Source organism: Euprymna scolopes, chromosome 1, assembly GCF_053919585.1.
Source record: "Euprymna scolopes isolate OS-2025 chromosome 1, ASM5391958v1, whole genome shotgun sequence".
NCBI lineage: Eukaryota > Metazoa > Mollusca > Cephalopoda > Sepiida > Sepiolidae > Euprymna > Euprymna scolopes.
Genome location: NC_136482.1, coordinates 134,315,084 through 134,328,247, shown reverse-complemented (window position 1 = coordinate 134,328,247; position 13,164 = coordinate 134,315,084). Strand labels below are relative to the sequence as shown.

Here is a 13,164-nt window from a genome sequence, read left to right as displayed (position 1 = left end):
GTAACTGCTTGATACTTTTTTTTTGAATTCGGGCTGACATCATTGGATTTTTTTTTTTCAAACTGATATAAATTATTGCAAAGTAAAAATAGTTCAAACAAAAATCATTTAGCAAGTCAAACGCAACTTTTTCTTTTTTATATAGTAATGTCGGGTACCGCTACTAGTGCACCATAAAAACTTTTCTGTATTTTTTATTTTTTTTAATTACATGTAATTCTATATAAGCATTTTTTTTTTTTTTTTTTTACATTAACCGCATTTTTGTTATAAAAATCATTGAAATGAATATTTTCTATATTATGTTTAAACATGTTAATTGCCTTTTCATATGAAATAGTGTTGTTTTCAGTTTCAATATATAATTAATTTCCTTTTTTTTCAAATATATAATTCAATATATAATTAATTTCCTTTTTTTTTTTTTTAGGTGGACACAACTGGTTGGGATGACGATGACCTCAATTGGGATGATGTACTTGATACAAAAATAAACTAAAAGAATTTCATATTCTACTGTGTTGCACTTGTTTATGATCCCTAATCATCATACCAGTCTTATCAAATTGAAATGATTTTTTGTTTATATTATATTAGTTGTAGTATCCACTTTGTAAATGAATCCCAGCTGGTTCTACTGAATCAATCTTTGTAGATGACCTCATGATTCCTACATTTTTATGGATTTTTTTTCATCATTCAAAAGCAAGATACTCTAAATATTTCAAGTTTTATCCAATGTAAGTACTTCAGCTATTAGTACACATTAAAGAATGACTTGACAGAAAACTTCAAAAGGTCATATTTAATGATCTTAATTCATACACACATTTAGAGATTGCTTTGAAACTCATTATGCTAGCACTTCTGCACAATGAAATTTATTTGTAAACAAAATTTGTTATCATTAAAGGATATCATATATTATTTGTCTTCTCAACTAGAAGACCCATTAACTGGCGTTGATGGGTGGAAACCTGCCCCCCTCGCAAAAAAAGTAAACTACGGTTGTTAGTGGTGGCCACTGCCATCCCTGAACAATTGTGGACACTGGTAGCTGTGATCAAAATGAAATAATCTGGCTTTCACTGGCGATTAGTGCTGGTTTGGGACGATAACATGCAGGTACTGTTTGAATTCAAAAGCAATTAAGGGAATGCATAAATCAGTATGGAAAATGGTCTATTAGAATAATAATGGAAAGTAAAAACAGAAGTTTTAGAGGTTAGAGATTCTCACTGTATATGAACTGAGTGGTCAAAAATAGTGGTAGTAGTCCTAGCTGTTTCTGTTTGTTGTTCAAGTCTTCCTCTTTTCAACTCTTCCATCTATTTAAGTAAATTCCAGTTTTATGTTGTCTTTTATTTTTAATGTGTAAAACAAAACAATTACAACTTTTTCACTTCACTTTTTTGAATATTGTCATGTTAAGAACAATGTTTGGAATAGACATCCCAAACTCCCCATCTTAAGAATTACTTTCAGAATAGACACCCTCAACATTCCCATGTAAAGAACCTTTTTTGGAGTAGACAACCCACTTTTTTGGAGGAGGAGATTTACCTCAAATTTAACTGTTATAATCGATGTCAGTATACCCACCTACAAATCCGCCAGTGCATAATACAAGTCTTTATATCTTTATAAGTACTTGTCTCCACAAAATTTGAATGAGATTTTCTTAATCAGCATAAGAGAAAACCTATAAAAGTGGTCATTCCAAAGAAAATTGTGGAGTTGGACCTAATGCTCAAAGCCCCCCACCCCCACCCCTTAAAAAAAATGTAATATGTGCGCAATGTCGAGAATTAGTCCGGAAAAGAAATTAAAGTAAAATACTCCACCGAATTCAATTCCCTATGTAATGAAATTTACCTTAAAAATGTAGCGTAGGTAATCGGTGTAAAATATCAATAATTGTGACTAAAACCAGGCCCTAACTTTCAAACACATGTGCAAGTCTGTCAATTGAGGTATGGAAGAAAAAAATGGTAAATATCTAAACAGTTTGATGAAAGATATAAGATATCAGTTTAAATAAACATAGTTATTTGAAAAGATATTCAATAAAAAACTAAAAAATAAATTGCTAATGAAAGGTTATATATTTCTATATTATAATGGTGATAAAAAGAAAATAAACATAGTTAAGTATAAAAATAGTTTAACCCTACCAGACATGAGCTACTGAACCTATTTTGCCTCCTGGGCAAAATTGTGAAAAAAATTTAAATGCGTTAGTAATTTTTTGTCTTTCATCTACTTTGTGTTCTAGTCCACCTAATAGGTGGAGTCCTCCTTCATGCACAGGCACTTTCTGCAGTGGTGCACCAGAACCTTATCTTCACCTTCTTTTGGATGCCGTCTGTTGTATCGGGTGTTTCTACATGCACACAGCACAGATATGGTCAGATGAGGTACTGTGATTGGATAACCCTATAATCTTTACAACACAAAAACATGTGGTCAGAAAAATACCAGTTTAGCGGTAACTCTGTATATAGCATTTTCAGAAATTACCCGTAACTCTGTCTGATAGGGTAAAGTTTTAACAATGGGAAGATATATATAGCGAGATACAAACTGAGAGAGAGGAAATAAATGTTTGTTGTTTTGTCTCCAAAGCGAATGATAGAGTTGGGAAGAATGCAAGAGAATCCAGTAGATTGTGCAGGTTCAAATAAAGTATATATAAAATGAATTACCTCAAAAAAAAAATCACTATGTTAAAAAAAAATATAATTAATTACTGAAATAAATGTACAAAGTAAGCGAGCAATGTACTCATAAGGCAAAAGTAAGTATCAAGAGAGTTGGGAAGAAAATATACAGTGAGAGAATCCAGTAGATCGCACAGTATATAAAATATATATAAATGAATTACCTAAAAAAACATAACTATGTTTGAAAAAATCATAATTACTTAAACAAATGTATAATGCGAGCAAGCAATTTACTCATAAGGCAAAAGTAGGCATCATTGCAACGCCATATTTGAATTGTACATTAGCATTCGTTTAGCATGCTAATACCGTTATTCTAGAATATAAGAATGGCCAGAGTTTATACAATCATAGGAGCGGAATTAGTTGGGGAAGACTTTATTATTTTTTTGTAACAGAAAAGAGAAAGATTATGTTATGTCAATGAGTTTATGATCCAGTTATGAAGAATGCAACCCCATATCTGTCCAAAGTGCAGAATACCTGCCAGTGATTACTGGGAGTGGTAAGAGGATTACTGGGATTTAGAGGGATAAATAGGAACTATTTCCTCTAAAGATGGTTGCAATGGTGATGTTACTCCTAGGATGGAATGTAGGATTTTATTATAACCAAATGTGTCTAAAATGTCATTCTAAAGTTACATAAGATAGTGACTAATAGTCTAAACATAATAAATTTGTATGTGGCTTCTGTTGTTGCAAACCTACGCTACTCTGGTCCAGAGGGGAATTTCTGCAATCAAAATATTCTGTAGGAGATAAAAATGCTTAATCTCTAGTCATTGCTGTTTTGAAAACAGGATGAAACCAAACCACATCCTCATCACATGACATTCTATAACACATTTTTCTGTTTTAAATTTATGATTGATGAAAAGAAGCTGCAACAATTGTCACTGCCTCAAAATCCAAGTACAGTAAGATACTAAATAACTTTTAGGATTCCACAGATGCTAGAACTAGGAATTGAAGCTAAGGCTTCAATCACAGTATCATCAAGAATTTGAAAAAGACTTTCCAAATCGGCAAGCTGTTTGGAGGAAACCAAGGACTGATGTGAATAAGTAACTGATAACTCCCAATGTTATGTTTTAATGAATGCTCCGAATTAGAGCAGATCTTATATACGTGTCATTTCCAAGAGTAACTTTAATCATTCTGTCCATTCACCAATAAGGATCAGGTTTGTCTGAATTCTTAATTGTCCACTCCAATGAAATTATTAAAACCACATTGATATAAATCACAAGATGATTCCCTTAAACTAATCCTAACCCGAACGACAGAATGAGTGAACACAAATTCATGTTAAAACAAGTGAATTTTAAGATTTACATCTTCATTTTTTTCACCTTCCTCGATGCATAGGTGATCGATAGCCGATTCCTCTATGATGGAAAGGTTTGATAAAATGAATCTTGGCAGATTTGTAATTTTCGAATACAGCCGTGTACCTTCTACAAATGTTGCAGGAAGAAATAACACTTAACAGCCTGTATCAACATATCTATCTTGAAATAAATGGATTTCACTGCTGCAATGGTTTACAGTTGAAGTAAAAGCGCATAATCATTAAATGAGTGATAAGGCAATACCAAAGTAACAAAACAGGACATAAAATCTTTTGAGACTGAATTTGCTAATCCTTCCCTTAGACATGATCAATCTCTTATAACCAGAAAGAGATCCAAATTTGCAATCAGATGAGTACTAGCCCATTCACTGATGTCTTCAGCACTAAAACAAATCTAAATACTTGACAAAACTTTCATAACTTTTTACCAAGGAAGAAATTTTTTCAAACACTGTCAAATGAATGATATCCTGGTCTGCAGGAGAGTTAGTCATTAGTTGACTGTTATAATTGAAACGATTCAAATCAAAAAATTTTAAGAGTGAATATTTAAATATTATTGAGAAAATGTTAAGAGAAGAAGTTCAACTGCAAATGAAGACAGAAACGATGTGTAAATTTATGAAGTCTTGCAAATAGATATGCATTTACTTCACGGACCATTATCATTCATGTGTTGTGTCAATCCAGTGTTCGATTTGACATCAGCTGTAGTGTCAATTGGATGGTCTCAGAGCTGCAACAAATAAATTTGCAAATACATAATGCATAAAAATAAAACCATAACTCCTGTTTAAAACAACAAAAGTTGGTGCATATTTCGACTTGCACTTACTTAAGAAAACCAAAATAAAGAAAAAGCTTTATAGTGTACCTGCTTGTCATGTCATGATAATTCCAAAAATCACAAAAATTGATCAATTTCTTTTTTGTTTTTTTTTTTTAAGAAAATCAAATTTTGCAAATTTTACAGATTACATATTTTTACTTAAATTTTTCTCTATCATAGATAATGTCATAAAATTTGATTTTCTTAAATACTTGATCAAACTACTTGATCAAATTACATAATTTTTTTAAATATACCATCTTCGTCTCATGACAGGTACACATATCATAATGACTTTTCTACATTTTCTTTATATTTTTAATGTTTCCAAATTTTCTTACACACATTTTATTCATTCAATTAATTCTGTACATTTCGTTGATTTTATACATTTTATTCATTCTATACATTTCATTTATGCTATACATTTTTTGGAAACATTTATTTTACACAAAAAAATAATTTATACAGGATTTAATGAAACCAAAAGCAAAACTGAAGTTAAAATATATCAGTCGATACTTTCAGTATAAAATTTGTAGATTAACATGTTTCATTAATTGAGATTCTATTTTTTGAGGCAATTTTGTGGCAATACCCTGAAAAGAAGAAAAACAATTTTAGAATTTAAAGTGAGTGATCAGTTTTACACATCTAGGCTATTCTAGCATCTTAGGGCAGTTAACTTTTTCTTTTTTTTTTTTGTTGCTACAGGAACTAAATTTTGTGCATCTTTTTGGGGGGTAAGTGGTAGGGGGTCTATTTTTTTTAGGCAATTAAGTGTGGTTTTACAATTTTTTTTTGTTTGGTGAGGGCTTGCTACTCGAACTTAGGGTTGGTAATAGATTTAAAGGAGTTTTCAGGGAGAGGTTATTGCTCGAACTTGTAGGGTTATGGAAGAATTTAAAAATTTTTTTTAAAGGGGTTATGCTCACCAATGAACCTATGCATAGTGGTAGTAATTTATTTTACTAACTTTTCAGTATGATTAAAAAACAACGTAAATTATGTTCCAGCAAAAAAACAAATTGATTCTTATTTCAACCTAATTAAAAAAATTACAGAAAAATCTTCATGATGATGTACGTAGTCATCACAGAACGGAAATGTCATGAGATATATATATATATATATCTCATGTGAATTGATCAAGTTTTATTTTTATAAAGAAAATAATTTTTAAACGGTTTAAAGCGATTAACTAGCTTTTTAAGCTAGAATGACTTATAAATAGAAGATCATTTTATGTTAAATTTCATGTGGGAGAGTCGTGATCCCAAAATTAGAAAATTCATCTCAAATTCAGATTATTTTGTCAATCATCGATGCTATTGCCATAAATATACTTCAGCAAACAAAAGATGCCATGAATGAAATTATTGGATGTTATCGTTTTTATTTGTATATATTATAATATTATAGATTTTTTAAAGTATATAAACAAAATTCATTTTCTTTCTTCGTCTTTTATTTTGTTTGTGCCACATACCAGGATCAGATTATTGTCAAATGATCCACTTCATGTTTTAAGCGGCCCATCACATGGTTTTAATTCATCAAAGTTAATGTGGGACACACTTTGGACTATTTCAAATGACTGACGGTGAGTGACATGGCTGTATCAGTTGAGATATTTCTCGTATAGTTCCTTCTAAATAGCGATAATCTCCTGAGTTGTTTTTACAGGTAGTGTTTTCATGTGCTCCTGGAATCTGATTTTCTAAGTACTATGTGTGATCCCTTTTGATTGTCCTTAAGGATGCATTGTCAATCATTGGGGTACAGATTTGTGCCACTTTGGTGAATAACAATAATTCTAAATTCTTTAGATAATGGATTCCACTACATTTCCCTGAGGCATATAGAATGTATAGAATAAATAAAATGTATAGAATAAAATGTATAGAATGTATGGAATGAATAAATAGTATAGAATGAATAAAATTTATAGAATAAAATAAATAGAATGAATAGAATTGTATAGAATAAATTAAATCTTATAGAATGTACAGAATGAATAAAATGTATAGAATAAATAAAATGAATAGGATGAATAAAATAAATAAAAAGTATAGAATGAAAAGAATAAATAAAATGAACAGAATGGGTAGAATATATAAAATATATAGAATGGGTGGAATAAATAAAATGTATAGAATGAATACAATGTATACAATTAATACATTGTATAGAATAAATGGAATAAATAAAATGTATAGAATGAATAGAATAAATAAAATTTATAGAATAAATAAAATGTATGAAATAAACAAAATACATAATATAAATGGAATAAATTAAATATATAGAATAAATAAAATGTATAGAATGTATTAAATGAATAGAATGAATAAATTGTACGGAATGAGTAGAATGAATAATGTATAGAATGAATAGAATAAATGAAATAAATAGAATAGGTAGAATAAATAAAATGTATAGAATACATAAAATGTATAAAATAAAAAAAATGTATAGAATTTATAGAATAAATAAAATATATAGAATGTATAGAATCAATAAAATGAATAAAATAAATAAAATGTATGGAATTTATTCTAGAATAGAATGCAATGTATAGAATAAATAAAATGTATGAAATGAATAGAATAAAGTAAATGTAAAGAATAAATAAATTGTATATAATGAATAGAATAAATAAATTGTATAGAATGAGTAGAATAAATAAATTGTATAGAATGAATAAAATAAATAAATTTTATAGAATGAATAGATTGACGAATAAAAAACGTATAGAATAAATAAAGTGTAGAGAATGATTAGAATAAATAAAATAAATAGAATGTATAAAATGTAGAGGATGAATAAATTGTATAGAATAAATATAATGAATGGAATGAGTAGAATAAATAATGTATAGAATTAATAAAATGTATAACATGAATGGAATAAATAAAATGAATAGAATACCTAAAATGTACAGAATAAATAGAATGTATAGAATTAATAAAATGTATTGAGTGAATAGAATAAATGAAATGTATAGAATGATAAAATAAAGTGAATAGAATGAGTAGAATAAACAATGTATAGCATGAATAGAATGAGTAAAATGAATAGAATGGGATGAATAAATAGAATGTATTGAATAAATAGAATGAATAAATTGTATAGAATAAATAAAATGAATAGTATGAGGAGAATAAATAAAATGTATGGACTAAATAAAATGAATAGAATAAATAAAATGTATAGAATACATAGAATGTATGGACTAAATAAAATGTATAGAATGAAAAAAAATTATTCTAGAATAGAATAAATACAATGTATAGAATGAATAGAATAAAAAGAATGAACAGAAAAAACAAAATAAAAAGAATGAATAGAAGAAACAAAATAAAAAGAATGAATAGGATAATTAAAATGTACAGAATAAATAGAATGAAACAAATGTATAGAATGAATAGAATCAATAAAATGTATAGAATGAATAAAATATATTGAATAAATAAAATGTATAAAATGAATGGAATGAATAAAATCTATAGAATGAATAAAATGTATAGAATAAATAAAATGTAAAGAATGAATAGAATACCGAGAATGTATAGAATGAATAGAATGTACAGAATGAATAAATAAAATGTATGTAATGAATACAATGTATAAAATAAATAGAATGAATAAAATGTATAGAATAAATAAAATGTATGGAATGAATAGAATACCTAAAATGTACAGAATAAATAGAATTAATAAAATGTATAGAATGATACAATGTATAGAATGAATAGACTGGAATAAATAAATAAAAGTAATAGAATAAATAAAATGAATAGAATGGGCAGAATAAATAAAATGTATACAATGAATAGAATGAATACATTGTAGAGAATGAATAGAATAAATAAAACGAATAGAACGAGTAGAATAAATAATGTATAGAATGAGTAGTATTAATAATGTGTAGAATGAATAGAATAAATAAAATGTATAGAATAACTAAAATGTATGAATGTATAGAATGTATAGAATAAATAAAATCTTATAGAATAAATAAGATGTATAAATGTATAGAATAAATAAAATACATAGAATAAATAGAATGTATTGAAAAAATTAAATTTATAGAATGAATCAAATAAATAAAATGCATGAAATGAATAGAATAAATAAAATGTATAAAATAAGTAAAATGTATAGAATAAATAAAATGAATAGAATCAATAAAATAGATAAAATGTATAGAATGAATAGAATAAATAAAATGTACAGAATAAATAGAATACCCAAAATATACAGAATGAATAGAATTAATAAAATGTATGGAATGAATATAATATATAGAATGTATTAGACGAATAGAATAAATAAATTTTATAGAATTAATAGAGTAAATAAAATTAATAGAATAGGTAAAATAAATAAACTGTATAGAATGAATAGAATAAATAAAATGTATAGAATGAATAGAATTAATAAAATGTATAGAATGAATAGAATTAATAAAATGTATAGAATGTATTCATTGAATAAAATGTAAAGAATGTATAAAATGAATAACATAAATAAAATGTATAGTATGAACAGAATAAATAAAATGAATTGAATAAATGTAATAAATAAAATGAATAGAATGGGTAGAATAAATAAAATGTATAGAATAAATAGATTGTATAAAATAAATAAAATGCATGTAATAAATACAATGTACAAAATGAATAGAATGGAATAAATAAATAAAAGTAATAGAATAAATAGAATGGGCGGAATAAATAAAATGTGTACAATGAATAGAATGAATACATTGTAGAGAATGAATAGAATAAATAGAACGAGTAGAATAAATAATGTATAGAATGAGTAGTATAAATAATGTGTAGAATGAATAGAATAAATAAAATGTGTGAATGTATAGAATAAATAGAATGTATGAATGCATTGAATAAATAAAATGTATAGAATGAATCAAATAAATAAAACGCATGAAATGAGTAGAATAAATAAAATGTGTAAAATAGAATAAATAAAATGTATAGAATGAATAGAATACAGAATAAATAGAATGTATAGAAACATATGACAAAGGGTGAAGAAAAAGCTGCTTTAAAGGTCGGTAGTACTTGGTGAACAGTAGTCTGAGATGTCGGAAATTTTTCTGTCTCTATGCCATGTCACTAGTAAGGGTGCTGGAGGTAAACGTTTTGTCTGGGCTGACGTTATCCGCCTGATAGTCAGGGACACGAACCTTGGATGAACACTAAGGAGGCTGTCCTATCAGCAGGCGCAAAGTACTGGGACTGCTGTATTGCCATTTGGTGAATGGATTCTGGACCATGCAGTAGTCTCTGGTGGGGCCTCTCGATGCCATACTAGTGGATAATTGTTACGGCTTTACCTTTTCATGTGCCACAAATAAAAAAAAATTTTTCTTTTTCTCTCTTACTTTCCCTCTATATCCTGCTCTAACCAAGTATGCCGACCTGTTCCACAAATCCCAAAACCTCAACATGAAATATCTCCAGAAAAAAAAAACTCGTATAAACCTAGAACCCCATCTTCCAATGTAGACCCCTACTACCATGTCTCCTTCTCCAACATCAGGGGTCTACGTTCCAACCTTCCAGGTTGAAATCCAATTACAGGAGATGAAACCGGACATATTCTTTCTAAGCGAAACTGGAATAGGGCCGACAACTTCCCTAGATGAGTTCATAATTAACGGATACCCTAACTTAACAGCTAAATCTGACCCCCAAGATCGCCATGGGCTTGGAATATGTGCCTACATTAAAGATGGCTTCCTGTGTGGTAGGGATATCTCAAGAGAAGATCCTAATTTACCCTATATTTGCTTCTGGGTTGCACTTGCTTACACCACTGCATTTATATTTGCCCTTTATCGCCCCCATAACAGCGGAGTTACTATCTTTAAAAGTGTATCTGAGAAAATAGACCAGATCCTGTCTGCACATCCCTCGGCTAACATCCACATCTGTGGTGACTTCAACCAAGACCGTCTTAAAAGACAAGATGGCCGGTGAGCAAAAATAATTTAATCTGCTGACGTCATCACGGATAGTCCATACCGGTGACACCGGTAGTCACCGGTAGGCATTCGTAACGTCTTGAAGTCAGTGTAATATTTCTTTTTTTATTAAAATGCCTTCACGGTGCATCGTTCCAACTTGCTGAGGAAATTATCGTAAAGGACCAAAAAGTGACAGTATTTTCATTTCTGAAAGATAAAGAATTATAATGCAGTAAAAAAAAAAAAAAAAGATTTTACACCATCTCCATTCAGCAAAGTAAGTTTTAACGTGCTCCCCCCCCCCTGTATTTAACACGATGTAACTATAATTGAATTCAATATTATCATCCTAAATGTTCTACCATTCAAAAGAAGAAGCTTCAAATAAATTGCTAATATTAAAAAAAAAATTTTTACAGCATACAAAACTAATGAAAATGCGAGACAACATCGACTCTTTAAAACACGATTTTTTTAAGCTGTTGACACACGTTTAAAAATCTAACAAAAATTAATTTTCCTGAAATTTTTCAATATTTAAAAATAAATTATGCCGGCTGATAAAATTTTTAAACTTTTTTTTAAAGCTAGAAAGATAAAATTTAAAAATATTTATTTTATATATATATATATATGAAACTAAACTAAAAAAACAAAAAAAAAAAACGCGCGTTCACTCGTGGTCTTAAACAGTCTTGGCCTTCGGAACCAGATCAAAGTGTAGTATCTGTTCTCCAGATGCTGCATTCTATTTCTTGTTCTCTTTCGGTGGAGGAGAAATCCTTCACGACTGAGACAATTTTTATTTTTGTACCTTTTCTCCACGTTAAAAAACGACCCTGGTGTCTAACTCTGTCCCGTGGGGAGGCATAGTAAATAAGTACAATTCATTTCATTAACGTAATTGGGTTTGTATTACTGTACACATAGATTCGAAAAAGTTGTCAAAAACAAATATATAACAAATAAATGTTATCAAAGGCAAGATAAGTACTTTTCTACCAAATATTTTTCGTGTTTTTATTCAATGTAACATGTTTATTCAGCTCGAAAAACATAGTGTTTACCGATGTATTCGAAAATTCAAGATGGCGTCTGATTCTCTCTTTAACACGGTAAGTTTGGGATAAGGTGTTATAAATAAAAAACTATACAACATACTATTAAAAACCCGCCGAATATATGTCAACCTATGTCACGGTAACATATTGAGCGAGTTTTTAACAGTATTTTATCCGGTTTTGTATTTATAACACCTTTTCCCAAACTTACCGTGTTAAAGAGAGAATCAGACGCCATCTTGAATTTTCGAATACATCGGTAAACACTATGTTTTTCGAGCTGAATAAACATGTTACATTGAATAAAAACACGAAAAATATATCCAGTTTGGTAGAAAAGTAACTTATCTTGCCTTTGATAACATTTATTTGTTATATATTTGTTTTTTGACAACTTTTTCGAATCTATGTGTACAGTAATACAAACCCACGTATTTTAACAAACTGAAAATATGGATATAAAAAAATGATTTTGCATGTTATTTTTGTTATGTGGTGAAATAATCTTAAATAAGAAACATGATTTTTTTCTTTAGGTTAATTTTTTTACTGTGCAATATTTCATGAATTTATTAAAAATATTGTTTTTGATTTTGAAAAAATATATTGGTTCATTTTGATTTAAAAATATTCATTTTGATTTAAAAAAAAGTTTAATTTTAATATTTGTTTATTGTCTTAACTCATATCAAATGTTTTGCTTGTGTTCTGCTTCAAATATTCATAATCTTACATGCATAATTTTCATTTAATTATATTAAATAAACTTCAAGTTTATTTCAAATCAAATCGTGTTCCTTCACTTTTTTAAAATGTAATTTATAAGTAATTAAAGAACGCATTCTAATCTTTAAAATCTATAATACAACGAAATATTCAATTGCTTATAATATACTTAAACAAATAACTTGTGTTTTTTTTTAATTATTTTTTTATTATTAATATTAGATGAGTTTCAGTATAAATCGTGTTCTTTCTTTATTTCTTTATTTTAATCCAATTTTGAAGTTTTGTAACGCTGTCTGTAAAAATTACTGTTCATTATTGACAGTCTAAGAGTTCCACATATCTTGCTTGTTGGGACCTCGGCGATGACGTCATTTTTTCAGCTGGCCGGCCATCTTTATAACTAAGGCCACGCTTCAACGCCCATAATGTGGAATGGCAGACCTATTCAAATAAGACAGACGATGAGGGGAG

The 13,164-nt window shown here is 28.3% G+C and overlaps 1 protein-coding gene across 2 annotated transcripts in view; it reads left to right on the top strand.

Annotated features, from left to right (window-relative positions):
• Window positions 1-513, top strand: part of LOC145271189 (protein-associating with the carboxyl-terminal domain of ezrin-like) — a 206,997-nt gene extending 206,484 nt beyond the window's left edge. For both annotated transcript variants that reach the window (XM_080126757.1, XM_080126812.1), the window contains one exon: window positions 431-513. In XM_080126757.1, coding sequence (XP_079982883.1) covers window positions 431-499 — 69 coding nt within the window. In that variant the 3' untranslated portion in view covers window positions 500-513. The remainder of the gene's footprint in view (window positions 1-430) is intronic.
• Window positions 514-13,164: the final 12,651 nt, after the last annotated feature.